This window comes from Scyliorhinus torazame, chromosome 2 (assembly GCF_047496885.1).
Source record: "Scyliorhinus torazame isolate Kashiwa2021f chromosome 2, sScyTor2.1, whole genome shotgun sequence".
Classification (NCBI taxonomy): domain Eukaryota; kingdom Metazoa; phylum Chordata; class Chondrichthyes; order Carcharhiniformes; family Scyliorhinidae; genus Scyliorhinus; species Scyliorhinus torazame.
In genome coordinates, this window is record NC_092708.1 from 251846562 (window position 1) to 251870057 (window position 23496).

Consider the following 23496-nt stretch of genomic DNA (forward strand, 5'->3'; position numbering starts at 1 on the left):
TGAATGATCAATTTGGGATCTGTCCAGGATTCCAGCAGTAACCAAACTAGCTCCGCAGATGTCTTGTAATTCATTAGATCTGCTCCTCAATTCATAGAATTGTAGAAATCTGCAGTGTAGATGGAAACAGTTTGCCAGACATATCTTTCTGAAAGCTATTCCCTAAACCCTGTTCACCATAGCCTTTCCTGTCTCTTTTTTTTAAACTTCTATTTCTCTTTTTAAAAAAAAAAAACAGTTTTCCTGGTAGCGCACTCCATGTCCTAATTCTCAGCATAAACAAAACTTCCCTATTCTCTCCTGTCATTATTTTGCCGACTTGTCTATAAATTTATTTCCTCTTGTTGCTAACTCATCAGCCATTGGGAATGATTTTCTTTAATAATAGCTTCCAAATGAGGCATACAAAATTAGATTTCTCCTTGGCCACTTTTGCATTTGTGCAAAGGTCTTTCCTTCATCTACTTTGTTTGTTTCATGCTCTGTCCTAACCTTTGAAATATTTTCCCACCTGGTCCGTTCAGTTTGTGACTTGAGTCAAGTCTAAATTTTCACTTGTGCATATTGCTTAATTCGAACAGCATATTGCTCAATTCCAACAGGGTATTGCATCCAGCATTTATGTAGAAACACCTGATATATTTGGACTCTTCATTGCTCCATTCCTTCAACTACATTCTTCTATGTTTTTAATTAGCTAAACACTTCATTTAAAAACCGCTTTCCTAAATGAAAAGTACATTTTGGCCTATCTTTGTAGTCTTTAAACTCTCCCATATTATTTTAACTTTGTCAGTTTCTTGGCCCTTAATCTAATTTAAATGTCTATCTCATCGCCTATAAATGTAATTTCCCCTAAGCTCTGTTGCCAATCATTAAAACCCAAATTTTTGGATCCACTGGTAGCAATCCTGAAACCACCACCTGTGCCTATTTTGTTTTGAATTTATGCACCACATCTGGTTTATTGCACCCTTTTGGTAATGTATTTCCTATGCAAGAGCTGCTTTTATACTATCTGGAGTCCAGAATGCCAATTCTCCACACACTGCACACAGGCCAGTTGTTGGCAAGATGCTTTAGTTAACTCTGGTTTAGCTTTAGGTTACAACTGGCTGTATAAGCAGTAATGGAACAGTGGTGTCAGCTTAGTTGTATCATTGTATGAAAGCACCTGGTGTATCAATAGTTCCCACATCAGCTCCATCCTTCCCTCTTCAAAAAAGCCCATGTTCTTGAGGCTCTCCTTAACTTTAGCTCCAGGTAAACATGGAACCACATTAATTCATTTATTGTTTCATCTATGCACCAGTCAGTGGTGTCTCTAATCAGAAAAAGTAGGTTACTTGTCTTTACTTTTTTAAAATGCATACTTGTGCCTTCACAGTTTCCTTAAATGTTGTATCTGTAGGACTAGCACACTTACAGCTAGTTCTAAATATGTATCACTGTTTTCATCATCAACTCTGAGTCAGTACACAATTAATTGAGTTGATGGCCAGAAATCTTCACATGTAATATTTTATTTTCTGTCCAAGCTATATAGTTGTATAGGAGTCGGTGCATGGCCTGTCGAGAAAGCATAGCTAATGTAGTTAAGTAATTAAGTCTTTAGCTCCTTCAGTAACTAACTGCTCAAAAATAACAATCATGCACCTTGTGGACAATAAATCCCTCACAATGCTTAAGAACCTTTCACTTTCCAATCCTACTTTAAATTTCACAATTTACATCCCCAATGCCCTAGATCAGTATAATTTCTTAACCAGCTAAATAAAACTTGCATCGCTGTCTGATATTAGCTGCATGATGGTTGGGACTAGGAACTAAATATTCTAGGTTATAAAACTACAGGAAAGGGGGACAATGGTGGAGAACAATATAATAATAGAACATTACAGCGCAGTACAGACCCTTCGGCCCTCGATGTTGCACCGACCTGTGAAACCAATCTAAAGCCCATCTACATTATTCCATTATCATCCATATGTTTATCCAATGACCATTTAAATGCCCTTAATGTTGGCAAGAGAGAGGAGTAACCTTGGTGATTAAGGATGAAATCACTTCAATGATAAGAGATGATACAACGAGAGGGAAGCAGACAGTGGAGACTTTATGGTAGAATTTTTTTTAAGAAAGGATTTTGGACTGTAGCAGGCGTTTTGTATAGGCTGCCTGGTGGCAGATAGTATAAATGCAGACATCAGACAAGCATGTTTAAACAGGAGAGTATTTTCAATGAGGATTTTATTTTTCTTATCAACTAGGTTAAGCACCTGACAAGGTCATGAATGTCTTGGGTTTTTGGATAATTGTTTGAAGCTCTATGTCCTAGAACAAAGAAGGGAACATGCCATAGATTTAGAAATTAGCCAAATCTGGGTAACAGCCTAACAATGTGTGAGCATTTATCTAATAGTGATCAGAATATGATTCTTTCACTCAGTTGAAAACTTGAAGAAAGTTAAAGCAGCTACTAAGTTTCTAGATTTGGGTAAAGCTAATTTCAGTGTAATGAAACAACTAAGTAAGCTAAGCCAAACTGTTGATGACTGAATAACAGAGGATCAATGGGAGGTGTTCAAAAATAATTTAATGTGATACAGAACCCTTGAAGGATAGGAGCTCTGCTTGCCAGCAGAGACCAAATAAAACTAGAAAAGGTATACAAAAGTGCAAATAATAGCATAAATCCTGGTAATGGAAAACATACAAAGGACACCAAATGGTGACAAAATAATAAGAGCTGCTAAAAGTGTAAATGGAAACTTGTCATTGATATACTTTGATATACAATGCATACTTTTTTTTTTTTTTTTTTTTTTTGCAAAATAAAATTGACCTGAACAAATGTGGGTCCCTTAAACATGTAACAGAATCATCATAAAACCCTTACAATGCTGAAGGAGGCCATTTGGCCCTTCAAATCTGCACCAACCCACTGAAAAAGCACCCTACCTAGGCCCACTCTCCTAACCTATCCTCATAACCCCACCTAACCGTTGGACACTAAGGGGCAATTTAGCATGGGCAATCCATCTTACCTGTACATCTTTGGAATGTGAGAGGAAACCAGAGCACCTGGAGGAAACCCACGCACACACGGGGAGAACTTACAAACTCTAGGCAGACAGGTACCCAAAGTTGAAATTGAATCCGGATCCCTGGTGCTATGAGGCAGCAGTGCTGACCACTATACCACCTTGCCACCCCATGAATCATGATATTGTTGATGAAAAAATTGCAGACATGTTCATCACTTTTCATCAGTATTTACAGCAAAAGAGGTCAACAGGCCAAAAATTCAAGGATACTAATATTAAATCACATACTCGCCAAAATTAGCGTAAAGAAAGATGAAACTTACATTCATGTAGCTCTTGCCAGCCATTGCACGTGACAGCCATTAAAAGTACTTTTGAAATGCAGTCACTGTTATAATGTAGGAAACGCAGCAGCTAATTTTACATTCAGCAGCTTCCACAAACATCATATGATGATGAATTATCAGATAATCTCTTTTGTGATATTCAATGACACAGCCAACAGTGCTCTCTGGGAAAGAGAATTCCAAAAGACTAACAGCATTCTAGGAGAAGAAATGCCTCTTTGTCTCCATCTTAAGTGGAGACCCCTTATTTATACTATGCCCTGGAGTGCATTTGCAGTCAGAGGACCTATAAAGCACTTCCACCCATTTCCTTTGTTATTTCTTATCTCCACCCAAACAGATTCTATAACTTCATCTTCCAAGCCAATCTTTTCTCTAACTGAGAGCAGATACCCCCTGCTCTGATGTTACTTGAAAACGAACCAGGGCAAGTGATAGATTTGTTAGTGGGGGAGCATTTTGGAGATAGTGACCACAATTCTGTGACTTTCACTTTAGTAATGGAGAGGGATAGGTGCGTGCAACAGGGCAAGGTTTACAATTGGGGGAAGGGTAAATACGATGTTGTCAGACAAGAATTGAAGTGCATAAGTTGGGAACATAGGCATTCAGGGAAGGACACAAGTGAAATGTGGAACTTGTTCAAGGAACAGGTACTACGTGTCCTTGATATGTATGTCCCTGCCAGGCAGGGAAAAGATGGGCGAGTGAGGGAACCATGGTTGACAAGAGAGGTTGAATGTCTTGTTAAGACGAAAAAGGAGACTTATGTAAGGCTGAGGAAACAAGGTTCAGACAGGGTGCTGGAGGGATACAAGATAGCCAGGAGGGAACTGAAGAAAGGGATTAGGAGAGCTAAGAGAGGGCATGATCAATCTTTGGCGGGTAGGATCAAGGAAAACCCCAAGGCCTTTTACACATATGTGAGAAATATGAGAATGACTAGAGCGAGGGTAGGCCTGATCAAGGACAGTAGCGGGAGATTGTGTATTGAGTCTGAAGAGATAGGAGAGGTCTTGAACGAGTACTTTTCTTCTGTATTTACAAATGAGAGGGGCCATATTGTTGGAGAGGACAGTGTGAAACAGACTGGTAAGCTCGAGGAAATACTTGTTAGGAAGGAAGATGTGTTGGGCATTTTGAAAAACTTGAGGATAGACAAGTCTCCCGGGCCTGACGGGATATATCCAAGGATTCTATGGGAAGCAAGAGATGAAATTGCAGAACCGTTGGCAATTATCTTTTCGTCCTCACTGTCAGCAGGGGTGATACCAGGGGATTGGAGAGTGGAGAATGTCGTGCCCCTGTTCAAAAAAGGGACTAGGGATAACCCTGGGAATTACAGGCCAGTTAGTCTTACTTCGGTGGTAAGCAAAGTAATGGAAAGGGTACTGAAGGATAGGATTTATGAGCATTTGGAAAGACACTGCTTGATTAGGGATAGTCAGCACGGATTTGTGAGGGGTAGGTCTTGCCTCACAAGTCTTATTGAATTCTTTGAGGAGGTGACCCAAGCATGTGGATGAAGGTAAAGCAGTGGATGTAGTGTACGTGGATTTTAGTAAGGCATTTGATAAGGTTCCCCATGGTAGGCTTATGCAGAAAGTTAGGAGGCATGGGATAGTGGGAAATTTGGCCAGTTGGATAACGAACTGGCTAACCAATAGAAGTCAGAGAGTGGTGGTGGATGGCAAATATTCAGCCTGGAGCCCAGTTACCAGTGGCGTACCGCAGGGATCAGTTCTTGGTCCTCTGCTGTTTGTGATTTTCATTAATTACTTGGATGAGGGAGTTGAAGGGTGGGTCAGTAAATTTGCAGACGATACGAAGATTGGTGGAGTTGTGGATAGTGAGGAGGGCTGTTGTTGGCTGCAAGGAGACATAGATAGGATGCAGAGCTGGGCTGAGAAGTGGCAGATGGAGTTTAACCCTGAAAAGTGTGAGGTTGTCCATTTTGGAAGGACAAATATGAATGCGGAATACAGGGTTAACGGTAGAGTTCTTGGCAATGTGGAGGAGCAGAGAGATCTTGGGGTCTGTGTTCATACATCTTTGAAAGTTGCCACTCAAGTGGATAGAGCTGTGAAGAAGGCCTATGGTGTGCTAGCGTTCATTAACAGAGGGATTGAATTTCAGAGCCGTGAGGTGATGATGCAGCTGTACAAAATTTTGGTAAGGCCACATTTGGAGTACTGTGTACAGTTCTGGTCGCCTCATTTTAGGAAGGATGTGGAAGTTTTGGAAAAGGTGCAAAGGAGATTTTCCAGGATGTTGCCTGGAATGGAGAGTAGGTCTTACGAGGAAGTTTGAGGGTGCTAGGCCTTTTCTCATTAGAACGGAGAAGGATGAGGGGCGACTTGATAGAGGTTTATAAGATGATCAGGGGAATAGATAGAGTAGACAGTCAGAGACTTTTTCCCCGGGTGGAACAAACCATTACAAGGGGACATAAATTTAAGGTGAATGGTGGAAGATATAGGGGGGGATGTCAGAGGTAGGTTCTTTACCCAGAGAGTAGTGGGGGCATGGAATGCACTGCCTGTGGAAGTAGTTGAGTCGGAAACATTAGGGACCTTCAAGCGGCTGTTGGATAGGTACATGGATTACGGTAGAATGATATAGTGTAGATTAATTTGTTCTTAAGGGCAGCACGGTAGCATTGTGGATAGCACAATTGCTTCACAGCTCCAGGGTCCCAGGTTCGATTCCGGCTTGGGTCACTGTATATGCGGAGAATGCACATCCTCCCTGTGTGTGCGTGGGTTTCCTCCGGGTGCTCCGGTTTCCTCCCACAGTCCAAAGATGTGCAGGTTAGGTGGGTTGGCCATGATAAATTGCCCTTAGTGTCCAAAATTGCCCTTAGTGTTGGGTGGAGGTGTTGACCTTGGGTAGGGTGCTCTTTCTAAGAGCCGGTGCAGACTCGATGGGCCGATTGGCCTCCTTCTGCACTGTAAATTCTATGATCTATGATTAATCTAGGACAAGGTTCGGCACAACATCGTGGGCTTGTGTGAAGCCTTCCCTCCTAGTTATCCAATTCACCAGGACACTGTCCCAGTGAGGTTTGGGTGAAGATCATCCCAATGGAATGCCTCCCTCTTTCCCTGATACTGATGCTAGTGTTCCATGAAGCGAAACTCATTTCTCGCACCAATCTTTTAAGCCACACATTCAACTGTCATGCACCCAACCCCCACTCCCACTTGTGCACACCCATCACTCACTCGCACGCACTACTTCTGTACTTTTCTCTGTCCTTTTTCACCATTTCTTGGTAATAGCTCTAGTACCATCGCCTCCTGGCTTGGTATCCATTTTTCATTACACGTCGTGTGAGGGTTTTGAGCCATTTCTCTCCATAAAATGTTTGTATTTCGCCGCTACCTCCACCGAAACACTCCAATTTATAAGTGCATTAAGAATTACCTCAAAACTATTCAAAGTAATTATTAAATCTGAATACTATCCACCGTAACCTCTCCAAATAAGTTTCTGGAAAGTAAATTTTATATGATGTATGTTGGGAAGACTAGGTAAGTATATGCACTCCAAGCTGCTGTTTACTGCCTGTTTGGACTAGTCTTTGCCAAGTGACTAATCTTCAAAATTTTAGATGAGGATTTGTGAATATGTTTAAGCTAGATAGCCACTGGCTCACAAGCAAAGTGTGGATATTGATAATGGAAACTTGGCTGACTTGCTGTTTCTCGAATCTTAGTGCTACCTTAACATGAACATGCTTTTCCTGGTGCTGATTATTTTGCTCTCGTGTTGTCTTATGAAATTATAATTCAATTGTTGCCCCACTACTGTTTTTCAGATTGAATGAAAATGCATCAAGCCTGGAAAATATGAATCTGGCACATTGCACAGGTTATTATTCTGTCCTATATTAATGTTTTAAGCTTCACACTTATGCAGAACTTGAATATTGCTGAAAAGAGAGACATATTGCTAACGCTTTTTTCTTGCACTTATCAAGACAATCACAAGAATGGCACATTTCAAACTATAAAACAGTTTATACTACAGGAGGAAGGCTGCTGACTGGTTGACAAATTGACTCTGGCTGAGACATTGTCACAGAGAAAGCAACAGGGAACTGTAAAACTCTTGATGCTTCTGGGTAATTCAAAAGAGACACGAGACTTGGATGTTTTTTTTTGTTTACAGAGAGTGGATCCCTGCAAGCAAAATTGGGTCACATGATGAGCTCAACTGCTTGGTATTTGGTTGTTAGTGTATTTATTAGCGCACTCGGGATTGTTCAGTAAGTGCTGCCCAATCACCGAATAATATCTAACGATAGCCATTCTGGGATTTTCAGGCATGTTAAGCACAACCTGTCTGCCTATTGCAAACAGCCTGCGGAATATGCAGCTTGACTTGATCAGCCAGTTGTTGGGAGGTACCGCCTAAGAATCTGACATTGTGCCAGCACTGGAATTCATGCACAAGGTTGCTCAATTGTGTGGTACACAAAGCCTTTCTGGACTGTTACAGACAGTATAAAGATGGAAAATTGATCCTCCTTTTTCACCTCTTGATTGACCACATTATTTTTAAAGAGAGTGTTGTGATTCAAAAGAAGAAACAAAAAGACAGTTTCTCATGAGTTTTAAAAAGCAAGTAAATGTTTGTTTTCTCAACACGTATACTCGACACACTTGCACACACTTGAAGAAAAGGTGATTTAAATAAAAAATAAAAAAAAATAGCACGCAATTAGGTTTAGTTTTAAAATTGCTTTTATACTTAAGCTTTCAAGATGGAAGCTTGAACTGTTCTGGCCTTTTGGTTAACTGAAGAAAACAGGTTGGAAGTTTCTGGTGATAAAAGTTTGAAACTGCAGGTCTCTGGCTTTACTTCAACGCCACAGTGAAGATCTGACTTGGTTCTTCAAATAGATAAGTAAAATTCTAGCCCCATTTCTTTGCCAGTTAATGGATTCTGGGCAGTTTTCTTCCTTTGCTGGACAGAACAAGACTTTTTTACTCAGTTTTGTATCCCAGAATGACTGACGTGAGGCTGCTTTTAAAATGTGTGTTAATAATTGTTTTTGAGGGGAGCAGGGTGGCACAGTGCTTAGCATTGCTGCCTCACTGCGCCGAGGTCCCAGGTTTAATCCCGGCTCTGGGCCAGTGTGCGTGTGGAGTTTGCACATTCTCTCCCTGTTTGCATGGGTTTCACCCCCACAACCCAAAAATGTGCAGCGTATTGGTCACACTAAATTGCTCCTTAATTGGAAAAAAAATAATTGGTTACCCTTAATTTTAAAAAAATGTTTTTGGTTTCTGACAGGTGACCTTGGTATCAGTTTTTCTATCGTCCAACAAATGGTTCCTGACGACTTCAACATTGATACAATAGAGTTTTGAGTTTCAGCCATTTGCATCTCCTAGTGATAGATTGGGTTCTCCTTATACCAATGCTGTGAAATTCCATTATGCAGCTCATAATTCTCTGGCACTATTGTGCACTACTTTCTGTATGTATTTGGACAACAACAGCTATTAAATCCACAGGAAAGATCTGTAACATTTCAATGTCTTATCAGTGCAATGTCTCAAAAAATGTTGTTTGCATTTTAATGTCCTAACCAGATGAGCTAACTTTCAAGACAAGAGAGGTCATCTGACCCCTTCATTCCATCTTGTTTCAATGCAGATTGTCCATTCGCCATGTTATTTTTACAAATAGTGCTCAATTTTCCATACACCCATGGGTAAAATTGCATGGGCATAACAGGACTGATGACAGCAACATATTAGTGGAAAATATCACTCACATTGTCACTGCTCAGTAACAGAGTGAAACTGTTTGCTTACGTTGTTCAAATATTTAAGATACTGCCTTTACAGGGTAACACAAGGTAGACTGTGCACTTTCAGCTCTGAAATTGGTGGCCATTGGCCATTTCCAAATTTGTGTTATGCACACCGAACTAATCAGAATAGCCACTGCCCTCCAGGGTACCTTTGTGCTTGATTTCTGTGTCAAACCTGCAAGGTGAGTGTAGCTAGGGTCCCATTTACAGGATGGTTACACTAAAAGCAAATTTAAACGAATTAGTCGAACTCTTAAAGTGGCTCATTTATACTTGCTAGAAACCGCATATGTTCGCATGCAGGTACCTGTTCTTGGTGTACAAAATAAATGTGTACTGTCATGAGAATGTCACTTTATAAGAAATGTTTGGCTGCTCATATTACTGCAGTGATGTCAGTGTGTGGGTGGAGCTAGGCTGTCTGCTTTTTACTTTTGTTTTAGGCTGTTTGCTGCAGGGTGTGTTTTAGTTTTGTTTTCAGTGTGGGAGCTGAAGCCAAATACAGCAGCTGTACTGTTGATCTCTCTGCCATGAAAAGACTATCTCTTGATCATTTGGTGAATTCAGAATTATAAATGTTCTCAGTAGTGAATGTAAACCTAATGTGCTTCTGTTAAAAGGCGTTTCTTCTGTCTTCTGGATGTTGTTTGGGAAGTTATTAAGGGTTAGTTAGTGTTGTATTCTTTGGGGGTTGTATTTGAATTGATGGTTCCATGATGTTCATTGTATGTTAAAAAGGTTAACTTGAGTTCATAGAATGAACATTGTTTTGCTTTAAAAAATACTTTTCCATTTCTGCTGTACCACACCTGTAGAGTGGGCCTTGTGCTCTCTATACCACAATCTATTAAAAGTTGTGGGTCAGGTGAACTCCATGATACACTTTGGGGTTCTCTAAACCCTGGCCCATAACAAATTGGGGGCTTGTCCGGGATAAAAGTCTATCTATTGGATTGGCTTAGTGAACATAAAGACAGTGAGGGGTGAGCATATTGTGGGTGCTTTTCAGCTGTGGTATTTTAGTTTAAATAGGGAGTGTGTTGTGGACAATGGCTCTTTCAGAGGCTCAGAAGTTTTTGTGGGTGGAGACGGTCACGCGCAGTACCTTACGGACATAGACTAAAAGGAGACTGTTAGCTTTGGCAAAAACTTTGCAGTTATGAGGTAATTATGGCGGTGGCTGTGCATTTAAAGTTGCCTGAGATACAGTTTGACTCATTGGAAATGGCAAAAATTCAGTTGCAAATTAAACAAATGGAACATGAGAGAGAATTAAAGCAGCTTGAATACGAAAGAGATAGAGAGGAAAAAGAAAGAGAAAGGGAGGTACCGATCAGGGAAAAAGATAAAGAGAGAGAGTTTGAACTTCAGAAAATGGTCATGAAACATGACAGTCAGTTAAAATTGGCAGGCGTAAAGGGAAACGTACAGTTGGATGATAGTGATGAGGATAGTGTAAAAGAGCGTCAAAGTCGAAGGCTTGGTGGGAATCTATTTAAATATGTCCAAGCATTGCCATGGTTTGACGAAAATGAGGTAGAATCCTTTTTCATTTCATTTGAGAAGGTGGGTAAACAAATGAAATGGCCACAGGACATACATGTGGGTATTACTGATTCAAACAAAGCTGGTAGGTAGGGCTATGAAGTGTTTGCATCACTACCGGAGGAGGTATTTGGGACATATGAGGAGGTGAAAAAAATCTATCTTGGGTGCATATGAACTAGTGCCTGAAGCTTACAGACAAAGGTTTAGAAATTTAAAGAAAGAATTTGGTCAAACATACATGGAGTTTGAAAGGATCAAACAGAGTAACATTGATAGGTGGAAAAGGGCTTTGAAAATAGACCAAACGTATGAAGCTCTCAGAGAAATTATACTTTTGGAGGAGTTTAAAAATTCAATTCCTGATGTAGTGAGAACTCGTGTGGAAGAACAGAGGGTTAAAACTGTGAGATTAGCAGCAGGAATGGCAGATGATTATGAATGAGTTCATAAATCAAAGCTTTGTTTCCGACATCAGATTCAGCCTGTGAGGGATAGAAACTGGGGACATGAGAAATACTCAAATGGTAAAGGTGATCTGATAGGAGATAAAAAGGAGAGTGTACCTCAGATTAAAAAACAAATCCAGGAGGGTGGAAAATAAATGAATAATTTCAAATGTTTTCACTGTAATAAACTAGGCCATGTAAAATCACAGTGTTGGTGGTTGAAGAAAAGCACTGGGAAGGCTGACGTGGTAAAACAGGATAAGACAGTGGGGTTTGTTAAAGTGGTAAAGGAAAGTCCAAGTGAAGCGAAGGAGGTGCAAAAGATTGTACAGCCTGATCAAGAGTAGATTGCTAAGAAGGTGCCAGATCTCTTTCAAGAATTTACTTGTGTGGGTAAAGTTTACTCATGTGTATCAGGAGGAGTAGGTAAAGAAGTCACAATTTTAAGAGATACGGGAGCTAGTCAATCTTTAATGGTAAGAGATGAGGAGTTATGTAGTTTGGGAAGAAAGTTACTAGAAAAGGTGGTAATATGTGGAATTCAGGGTGAGAGGAGTAGTGTTCAATTATATACGGTAAGGTTGGAAAGTCCAGTGAAGAGTGGTGAAGTGGTAGTAGGAGTAAAAGATAAACTATCTTGTCCAGGAATATAGTTTATCTTGGGTAATGATATAGCTGGATCGCAGGTGGGAGTGATGCCTACTATGGTTGATATGCCAGTAGAAAATCAGACAACTGAAGTGTTGAAGGACGAATATCCTCGGATTTTTCCGGATTGTGTAGTAACAAGGTCGCAAAGTCACAGGTTAAGACAAGAGAAGAAATCAAAGAGTGAAGATGAAGTTGAAGTGCGATTATCAGAAACAATTTTTGATCAGATGGTTGAAAAAGAACAAGAAAAGGTGGAGGGTGAGGCAGATATTTTTAGTTCAGGAAAATTGGCGGGGTTACAACAGAAAGATGGAGAGATAAAACAGATGTATCAGAAAGCATACACAAGAGGAATCTGAATGTATACCAGAGTGTTATTACCGTAAAAGTAATGTCTTGATGAGTAAATGGAGACCTTTACATAAGCAGGCGGATGAAAAGTGGGCAGAGCTTCATCAAGTAGTATTGCCGGTAGGGTATAGAAAGGAGGTGTTGCGAATTGCACATGAGGTACCAGTGGGAGGTCATTTGGAAATGAGAAAAGCTCGAGCTGAAATCCAGAAACATTTTTATTGGCCTGGGCTACATAAAGATGTAGTTAAATTTTGTCAATCATGTCACACATGTCAAGTGATAGGGAAACCTCAAGTAGTGATAAAACCAGCGCCCTTAATACCCATTTCAGCTTTTGAGGAACCTTTTACCAGGGTCCTAATTGATTCCGTAGGACCGCTTACTAAAACAAAAAGTGGGAATCAATATCTTTTGACGATAATGGATGTGTCTACTAAGTTTCCAGAGGCCATTCCAGTACGTAATATTACAGCTAAAAAGATTGTGGAGGAGTTACTTAAATTCTTTTTAAGTACATATGGACTACCTACAAAAGTACAATCGGATCAAGGATCAAATTTTACCTCTAGGTTATTCAAAAAAGTTATGGATAGCTTGGGAATAAAACAATTTAAATCAACCGCATACCATCCAGAATCGCAGGGAGCGTTAGAAAGGTGGCATCAGACATTAAAGACAATGTTGAGGGCTTATTGTCAAGATTATCCAGAGGATTGGGATAAAGGAATTCCATTCGTACTGTTTGCAATTAGGGATGCACCTAATGAATCAACCAAATTTAGTCCGTTTGAACTAATTTTTGGTCATGAGGTAAGAGGACCACTTAAATTGATTAAGGAAAAATTGGTGACTGAGAAATCGGAAATTTTATTATTGGATTTTGTGTCAAATATTAGGGAACGATTAAATAGAGCAGGTGAATTGGCTGGACAACATTTAAAAGTTGCACAAAATATGATGAAACGGGTAGCGTACAAGAAATCCAAAGTTTGTAGTTTTGCCAGTGGAGATAAAGTTTTAGTATTGTTACCAGTGGTAGGTGAACCTTTAAAAGCAAGTTTTTGTGGACCTTATCAGATTGAAAGTCAATTAACTGAAGTGAATTATGTGGTAGAAATGCCGGATAGAAGGAAAACTCAGTGTCATGTGAATATGCTTAAAAGATACTTTGAAAGAGAAGGTGAGGAAAAGGAGGCGGTTTTAATGATTCTAGCTCAAAGTGACGATCCAAATCCAGATGACTGTGAATTTGACATACCTCAAATTAAATTGGAAAACGAGGATGTTCTTAAAAATTGGGATAAATTCTTCCAGAGGAAAAACAAACTGACCTGAAAGAGTTATTGATATCACGTGGGCAAGTTTGTAGAGATAAATTGGGAAGTACTAAAATGGCTACACATGATGTAGATGTGGGAAATGCTGTTGCAATCAAACAACATCCATACAGACTTAACCCTTTAAAATTGGCGCAGGTTAACAAAGAGATTGAGAGTATGCTTAAAAATGGCATAATTGAAGTGGGTTGCAACTAATGGAGCTCACCCATAGTGATGGTACCAAAACCAGATGGAACCCAACGGTTGTGTGTGGACTATAGAAAGCTTAATGCAATTACAAGAACGGACTCTTATCCTAGCCCACGTTTGGAGGATTGCATTGAGAAAGTGAGACATTCAGCTTTTATTTTCAAACTGGATTTACTTAAAGGTTATTGGCAGGTACCTTTATCCGAAAGGGCGAAGGGGATTTCCGCTTTTGTGATGCCAGATGGTATATACCAATTCAAAGTTATGCATTTTGGCATGAAAAACACCCTAGCCACATTTCAAAGGCTAACTAACAAAGTCGTTTCAGGATTACCCAATTGTGCGGTATACATTGACAATCTGGTAATTTTCAGCCAGACATGGAAAGAACATTTAAAACATCTGATGGGAGTTATTCGATCGACTTCAGAAGGCGGGTTTGGTAATGAACCTAGCCAAAAGTGAATTTGGAAAAGGCCAAGTCACTTTCCTTAGCCATACCATCGGACAGGGTTGAATTGTCACACAGGATGTGAAACCAACAGTTATTGAGGAATTTTCAATACCCTCGAGACAAAGGGAAATAATACGATTTCTTGGCATGAGTGGATTTGATCGAACATTTGTGAAAATGTTTTGTAGCGTGATTGGTCCACTGATTGACTTGCTGAAGAAATGTCGAAAATTTCAATGGACAGCGGAGTTTCAACATACATTTGACTGCCTGAAAGCTGTGATAACCAATGCTCCTGTGTTGGCGAATTACAAGGGACTCTGTGATCAGATTGAACTAAAGTATCTGACTTTAAAGAGAAATGCCGAGGCGTAGAGAAATGGACGGATCGTGCAGAGACCTTGTTCAAAGAGACTGTCAATTGAGAAGGATTTCAGTTGGAGGAACGAACAGAAATGGACTATTATTATACCTGTTTGCGTGTGTTGTTTTTTGAAACTATAATGTATATTTACTGTGTGCATTTCTTAAAGGATAGTGAAAAGGTGAAAAATGAAACCATCTTGAAGTTGATGGTTTATTTTTTTTCTTGGGGGGAGGTGTCATGAGAATGTCGCTTTAAGAAATGTTTGGCTGCTCATATTACTGCAGTGATGTCAGAGTGTGGCTGGACCTGGGCTGTCTGTCTGCTTTTTACTTTCGTTTTAGGCTGTTTGCTCAGGGCGTGTTTTCGTTTCGTTTTCAGTGTGGGAGCTGAAATCAAACAGAGCAGCTGTATTGTTGATCTCTCTGCCATGAAAAGACAATCTCTTGATCATTTGGTAAATTCAGAATTATAAATGTTCTCAGTAGTGAATGTAAACCTAATGTGCTTCTGGTAAAAGGTGTTTCTTCTGTCTTCTGGATGTTGTTTGGGAAGTTATTAAGGATTACTTAATGTTGTATTCTTTGAGGGTTGTATTTGAATTGATGGTTGCTAAGATGTTCACTATGTTAAAAAGGTTAACTTGAGTTCATAGAATAAATGTTGTTTTGCTTTAAAAAATACTTTTTCAGTTCTGCTGTACCACACCTGTAGAATGGGCCATGTGCTCCCCATACCACAATCTATTCAAAGTTGTGGATCAGGTGAACTCCATGATACACTTTGGGGTTCTCTAAACCCTGGCCCATAACAGTACAATCCTGCTGTCTTGGCACCTTTTTTGCTCCTGTGGTACAAATTGTTATTTTAAAAAATTTGGCATTCTGGCTTTTGTCCTGATGGGAGTATGTCGAAAAGCTTTGGCAACATGTCCCTTTATTCAGTACTATTCATCTGTATTGAACTGGCCACTGTCAGGTGTGCATCAAATTATACTTTTTGCTCTGGGTCAGGATTTGAATCACCTGTTGCAACGTCGTCTTTACCTGCTGGATGCAAGGGACCTATGTGAAATTAATTTTAATAGTTTTGTCAATATTGGGCCATTTGTTGTCCCATGATACTAAACTACACCATTCACTCTCAATGCTACAGAATGGCTTTTGTGGAAGATTGATGGGGTGGAGATAAATATGAAACCATACTGGTGTTGTTACTATCCAAGCACTTGCAGGTTAGGAGTAACAAATGCAGACATTGGAGGTTTAAAATGGGAAACATTAATTCCCTAAAAGTAACCTTGAAATTTTAAAAAACCTTATCCATTTTATTATTGCCAGCACTTGTATTGATTTCCTTAATTTGAAAATGGATCTTTTGTTGGAAGCAGCGCAATGTTTGTCATCACTATGTAATGGTTGTGTAGGAAAGAAACTTTTTATGTACTGCTTGATCTGCATGCACTAAGTAACTACTGTTTAATGCATTCACTGTTCTGTTAAGAGGTGCAGGCTGCAAGGAAATTGGTCAATCAATTTTTCCAGTGGCAATGCAGATCTTATTACGGAATCTGAGCTTACAATTTGTCCAACCATCTTCAACTGCCTGCATCAGGGAGGCTTTGAGATGGAGTAAATTATATAGTCTAATTGGTGTGTCCTGTGCTAGGCCTTGCTTTGCCAGAACCAGCAGTGCAGTAGCTTAGGGAAACTGGCTATATTGAAGCAAACGGACAGCTCTTTTCTCAATATCCTTTACCCACCAAAGAATTCTGCTGGCTACGAAGTGTGGCATCAGCTTTATCAAATCCCATGCATTTTAGGAGAATGATCTTTCAAAATGCATGGGGAATGTGTGGAAGAACTCGGTGCAGTGAGTAGCCTTGTCCTGGCACTCTATCTTCAAGGGTGGTAGATGCAGAGATGATAATTGACTTCAAAAGGAAATAAATAAACTTGCAGGATGACAGAGTTGGGGGAGGACTGATTGGATTGCTCCACGGAGAGCTGGCACAGACTCAATGGACTGAAAGGCCCCCTTCTGTGCTTTAATTAATGACTGTCTGACTTTTCTTTTAAGATATACAAGGTTGTTTTATTGACTCATGCCAATTTTAAAGCATCCAAATAAATTTAAGCAGAAAAAGCATCACCTTTTCTACAAACTGGAGGTGAAACCTCAGCCACAGACTTTATTTTTTTAAAAAGGTTGCTGTCTAATTCTGGTCTATTCATCTACCTCTGAACATTTTAGACCAGGATAATACTCTGGATAGGTTACCACATTACTGGATAGTTAGTGCCTTAAATGTATAACTACCTAAAAGGAAGAGCTTATTGGAAGCTTATTATAAGGAAGTGCAGTGCCATTGATATCCTAAGCATTTTGGTCATGTTAATTTTATAGCATAGATTCATATTTTGCAGATAAACAGAACAGCCATGCACACAACTTAATCTCATAGGGAACTACAGAACTGTTTATGTTGGGGTTGTGGGGAGGATTGTCCGATTATTGGTGTTGATTTGATTGCATATTGGCCAGCTCACTAGAGAACTCGGTTTCAAAAGATGCCTTGGGATCTTTTCCATCCACCGAGGGGGAAGATTGCATCATATAGCATCTCTGATAGAACAACGTCTGACTTTTTGCCATTTAGAAAGTACCAATTGGTCATTTTAAAATTAAGTGGATGACTGCTCACTTGCCTTTATTGAAATTCATTTGTCACAGTTTTATACTTCCGCCTGCGCTGTTTATCATGCTACCTATCTTTATCAACAGCAAGCTCAATGTGGTGCTCTATTCAGTCATCTAAGACAATAATAAAAGGCCCCAACAAAAAGACTCTTGTGGGATGCCATCAGTCACGTCCTATCCGTTATCCCTATTTCCTGTCTTCTACTCAACCAAAAATATAAACAGAAAATGCTGGAAATACTCAGCATGTCTGGCCCCATCTGTGCAAAGAGAAACAAAGTTGATCTTTACAGTCTGTGAGCTTACCTCCAATCTGAGAAAGCTAGAAATAGGTTTTGAGTGGTGTGGTTGGGAAGGGGAGATTGAGGAGAAGGTGAGAAGAAGAACAAAAGGGGAGATATGTGGTGGGGTGGAGAACAGGAGAAACTAAGTACAAAAGTTCCTACTTTTCTAGCCATGTCAATAATTTGGCTTCAGTGCCATGGGCCTCAACTTTAGCTAACAGCCTCTTAAGAGGGACTTTATCAACTACCTTCTGGATATCCTTATGGACAACATTTTTAGTCATTCTCTGTTCACTACTTTAATCATCTTTTCAAAAGAAAATTCCATCAGCCATGACCTATTCTTTTCAAATCCATATTTGCTCTCTGACCAGCTAAAGAATTTCCAGTCATCCTCTCTTTATTTTTAGATCTTAATTAGGACCCTGTAATGGTTTCCTGACAAACAGATGTTAGGTCAACTGGTTTATAATTCCATAGTTTCCCTTTGAACTTTCTTAAATAATGGAGTGACTTTCAATTTTCTGATCTAAAGTAAATATTTCTAATTTGAGACCTTTGGAAGATCATAGAACATCTGGAATATTCTCACCTACTTTAATGGAGGCGGGGTTATTGAATATTTATGATTCTAGAATCCCTACAGTGCAGAAGGAGGCCATTTGACCCATTGAGTCTGCACCGACCCCTGAAAACAGCACCCTACTCAAGCCCGTACCTCCATCCTATCCCCATAATGCAGTAGTCCCACCTAACCTTTTGCATACCAAGGGGCAATTTAGCATGGCCAATCCACCTAACCTGCACATCTTAACTGTGGGAGGAAACCAGAGCACCTGGAGGAAACCCATGCTGCCACAGGGAGAAAGTGTAATCTCCACACGTCACCAAAGCCAGAATTGAACCCAGGACCCTGGAGTTGAGGTATCGGTGCTAACCAGTGTGACACCATGCCACGTCTAAAGCTGAGTTTGATAGATTTGTGATTGACGAGAACCAAAGGACATGCAGGTATAAAGAAAAGTCTGGTTTAAGGCCACAATCAGACCAGTTATGATCTTGTCTCAATTGACCAAATGACCTAATCCTAATTTGTATTTTCGTATGTATGTTCCTAAATATATGGAAACCATTTGGTGCTGGGAATTTGTTACACTGCTGTTACTTTCATCATTCCTGTTAACTTGGTTGTATTAATTTTGCTGCATCCCGATGCTTCAATATTAGTGTGACTTTGGATGTTTGGCACATGATCCTCTTATGTAAATCATAGAGTCCCTACAGTGCAGAAGGAGGCCATTCGAACCATAGAGTGCACCAACACTCTTGACAGTGCACCATAATCAGGCTCTCGCCCTATTCCTGTAATTCCGTAACTGCACTTAACCTATATATCCACTTCACTTAACCTGTATATCCCTGGATACAAAGGGGCAATTTAATATGACCAATCAACTTAACTTGCACACCTTTGGACACAAATCAATTATTTGACATATCTGCAATTTACTTGCTATAATACCCCTGTACCACAGTTATCAGTTTGTAAGTGGGTCACATTACTCTTTCCTAATATTATAAATATTTTCATAGAATCATAGAATTTACAATGCAGAAGGAGGCCAATTGCCCCATCAGGTCTACACCGGCCCTTGGAAGAGTCTCCCACTTAAGCTCACAACTCACCCCATCCCAGTAACCTCACCTAACCTTTTTGGACACTTAAGGACAGTTTATCATGGCCAATCCACCTAACCTGCACATCTTTGGACTGTGTGAGGAAACCGGAGCACCCGGTGGAAACCCACGCAGACACGGCGAGAACGTGCGGACTCCACACAGACAGTGACCCAAGCCGGGAATCGAACCTGGGACCCTGGAGCTGTGAAGCAACAATGTTAATCACTGTGCTACCGTGTCGCCCCTAAAACCCGTAGTCGCCACATTACGGTGCCTGTTCAGGTACACCGAGGGAGAAATCAGAATGTCCAAATTACCTAACAGCACATCTTTCTGGACTTGTGGGAAGAAACTGGAGCACCTGGAGGAAATCCACGCAGCCAATGGGAGAACGCGCAGACTCCTCACAGACAGTGACCAAGCCGGGAACCGAGCCTGACACCCTGGAGCTGTGAAACAACAATGCTAGCCACTGTGCTACCATGCTGCTCAAAGCAGAAAATTTACTTTTCTTTGTCTGCAAGTAGAGCTCTTTTCCCTCCGGGCATAAACTATGTTAATATTTTTTTTTTTAAACTTAGTTTGCTCACTAAAAATTTGCTCAGTTTATTGTGGACGGTCTCTGTCTCATATTGCTGAAAGCGGCCTCACCACATTTTGAATTCTATTAGCCCTTTTGTTTTGTTTTTCTCTCTTTTATGTACAAACCCATAGATTTTGCAGCATTTTTTACTTCTGGGAGCTACCAGTGTTCATGCGCTTTTCTAGCTGAGCTCTACAATGTACCTAGTTGGAGCACAATTTGGCTAGTAACATGTCTTTACTTCTTCCCCATCCCTTCTAACTTAGCATGCTCAGGTAAGAGGCCTTTGCCTTGAGTAGATTGCTGAGAGTATTCCTTGTGGATAGCACAATTGCTTCACAGCTCCAGGGTCCCAGGTTCGATTCCGGCTTGGGTGACTGTCAGTGCGGAGTCTGCACATCCTCCCCGTGTGTGCGTGGGTATCCTCCGGGTGCTCCGGTTTCCTCCCACAGTCCAAAGATGTGCAGGTTAGGTGGATTGGCCATGGTAAATTGCCCTTAGTGTCCAAAATTGCCCTTAGTGCTGGGTGGGGTTACTGGGTTATGGGGATAGGGTGGCAGTGTTGACCTTGGGTAGGGTGCTCTTTCCAAGAGCCGGTGCAGACTCGATGGGCCGAATGGCCTCCTTCTGCACTGTAAATTCTATGAAATTCCAGTTCTGCATAGCAATTAGTTACGTTTCCACCACTCGCTCAGTTTGGAAATAAGTAAAACTTAAATAAAAACCTAGTTGTTTGAAAAGAAAGAGACTTGCATTTATATAGTGCGTTTCACAACCACCGGATGTCCAAAGCATTTTAATTAGTTTATTGAAGTGTAGCTACTGGTGTAATGATGGAAAGAAAAAGGATGGGTGTTGGCTAGGAGTTCAAGAGTTCGGATTGCAACCGTATTTTCTATATGATGGTCGGGAATAGTAAGGTTCATACAGAAGTAATGCTGCAACTCAGTCTCTTTAACCTCCTGTAATAGTGCAACAGTTGCAGTACTTGGAGTGTGCCTCCAATTTGACTAGGGGTTTCATGATGTTGGATTTGCTTTGTTCAAACATTACTGTTCCCAAATGTGAAAATATGAGGTACCCAACTGACCACGTCCTCCTTTTATATTACAGATATCAAAACCGACATGTTCCACGGTCACACCACTTGTTCCCAAAAGAGTGGTAAAAGTCAGTTTGAAAGTCAGGGTGCAATATCTAGGGATTGCAACAAGGAAGACCTGGAGTTTGAAGCACAGTTTATGACTGGTAAGGGAGATAGTTCAAGCTTTGCCTAGTACATGAATAATTTTAGTGATGTTACGGTGCTGGGTTGTAATCCATAAGTTGCACTTGAAATGTCTCCGAGTTACCAAAGCTTCTGAGTTGAAGTAAAGTGATGAGCTTTTATGTAACTGAAAGCACACTAGATACATTGTATACATGCAAGAGCTTTGGAAGTACACCTCTTGGTGTTTCTTTCATTCTTCTATCTGTTATAATTGACTTTATTGTTGGGAATAGTCTTCTCATTAAGATTACAGTTCTTTAGCTTTAGGAATTCTCCATCGTCTGTTCTATCAAATTAGGTTTTGCAATGCTGACTGGTACACTGATGATATGTGAGTGGTGATCTTTTAACAATGGATCCATTGCACATCCTTTTGAGGATAAGACAGGAGTCCAACATGGGGCTGCTTGGTTGCTCTGAAAGGGTAACTAAAAACACCTAGAGAGTCTGATTTCTTTTTCAAACTAGTAATCTTTATTACGAGCATGCAAAGAGACGATTGTTGCTAACTTTCCGGTTGGTTCAATTGCTCTGTTTATTACCTTCGCTCTTGAGTCGCCAGGTATCTTTATGATACCACCACGAGGTTCAAGTCCGAGTAATGATCAATAACCCAATACACCGATTAGTAAGATTCAAATCAAAGCACATTTATTATACACAGTAATCGCTACTCATGCACAACTTCTACATCTAAGCTACTTCTCCAACTAACAGGCCTATACTTAACTTCAGACTGGCCCACCAGGTATGGGGAACAAATGGCCTTTCGTTCGGGTTCTGAGTCTGCGGGATTCTAAGTTGGTCCGGATTGGTAGCTAGGAGTGCCTATCTCGTAGCGAGCGTTGAATAAAGACTTACTACTTTCGGTGGTCACTGCACCGGTCACGGTCAAGGTTGGTTCGCGTTGCTGGGTGACCCGGGCAGGACGAAGAGAGCGAGTTGAACTTGGGGCTTATCTCTTATAGTCCCCAGGGGCTTCCCGCCTTTCGGGGCGGACCCTGTACCTGGTTCTAGGTGATTGGACTTTGTTCCAATCGCTTGGTTCGATTTCTCCAATACTGGAGTGGTTCCCTGATCGATGGGCAGTCTTGAGGTGTTCGTTAACCCCTTTTGTGTTGGCTCCTGCTGGCGCCGGCGAGTCTGGCTTAGTTTTGAGTGTCCCAAATTTTGCTATTGTTCCCGGGGATTGCTCATCAGTATATAGATGGCTGCTACATTGTTATGCTGATGGTCGCTGGTATCGATGCTGTCTGGGCTTTTGCAGAGTTAAATACACAGTAAGCCTGCACCTGCTGGTTTCTGCCTGTGTTGGCTGACTTTCCCATCAGCCTTTGCCGTTCGCCATTTTAAATCGGGAGTTGGCCCATTTAGGTGGCTACAGCGCGGACTCTCAAGTGACTGCAGGAGTTCTGCAATACAAAGTTTTAAGCAGTTAATTTATTCTGATCCAAAATGTTCACTTGACCAGCTGCCTCATCATATCTTTTCATTTGACACTGTCTCTTCCCCTGATCTTGCTTCCTCTTGATTAGATCTTCTCTGTCTCTTCAGGCATTATACAAGATTTAGCAGTTTTCAGAAGTCAAATATCCCAGGATTCCCAAATGCCATACGTCAATCTCTTTCTCCCCCCACTACAGCTCCAACTCGTGTTTTTAAATCTTCCTTGCTGCTTTGCTCCACCTGATTAGAGCCTAGCTCCCTGCTGGAGCGCAGTTTATTTATTAAATGGATGGTAATGGTAAACTATTTAATCCCAGACTACTCCAATCATAAAGTAAGACCAACCCAATGTAATTGAGCTCTAATATGCTGATTATAATGCTGCAGTAAGTAGTGTGTCAGAAAGGGATCTCCAGAGAATTGTTGAAGTATTTACTGAGGCGTGCAAGAAAATGGGACTTGCACTCAACATTCAAAAGACCAAAGTTTTCAATCAACAAGCTCCAAATGCACACATTCTTTCCCATTGATTAGGATTCATAATGAGTGCCTATAAAATGTGGGACACTTCCAGTACCTTGGAAGTTATCTTTCGCAGAAGGCTCACTAAGAAATCCAGCATCACCTGAAATAAGCTGATGCACTTTTGGCCACCTGAGGAAGCGAGTATTTGAAGATCATGACATCAAGTCTGAAGCCAAGCTCTCGGTGTACCATGTGGCCATGATCCCTTCCTTATTGCACGTGATTGAAGCATGGACAATTTATAGGAGGCACCTCAAGGCACTGGAGTTAACGATGCTGCCGGCAGAAGAACTTGCATTTCAAGTGGGAGGACAGTTACACCAACATCAGTTTACTCTCATATAAGCATGCACCACAAACATCAACACTGTATTCATCTGCCATCAGCTTCGTACGAAGTCTTACAACACCAGGTTGAAGTCCAACAGGTTTGTTTCGATG

At 40.7% G+C, this 23496-nt stretch overlaps 1 protein-coding gene across 3 annotated transcripts in view; it reads left to right on the forward strand.

The window, feature by feature from the left end:
• bub1bb (BUB1 mitotic checkpoint serine/threonine kinase Bb) overlaps positions 1 to 23496 on the forward strand; it is a 154773-nt gene that overhangs the window by 86205 nt on the left and 45072 nt on the right. For all 3 annotated transcript variants that reach the window (XM_072486144.1, XM_072486146.1, XM_072486145.1), the window contains 2 exons: positions 7215 to 7267; positions 20928 to 21062. In XM_072486144.1, coding sequence (XP_072342245.1) covers positions 7215 to 7267; positions 20928 to 21062 — 188 coding nt within the window. The remainder of the gene's footprint in view (positions 1 to 7214; positions 7268 to 20927; positions 21063 to 23496) is intronic.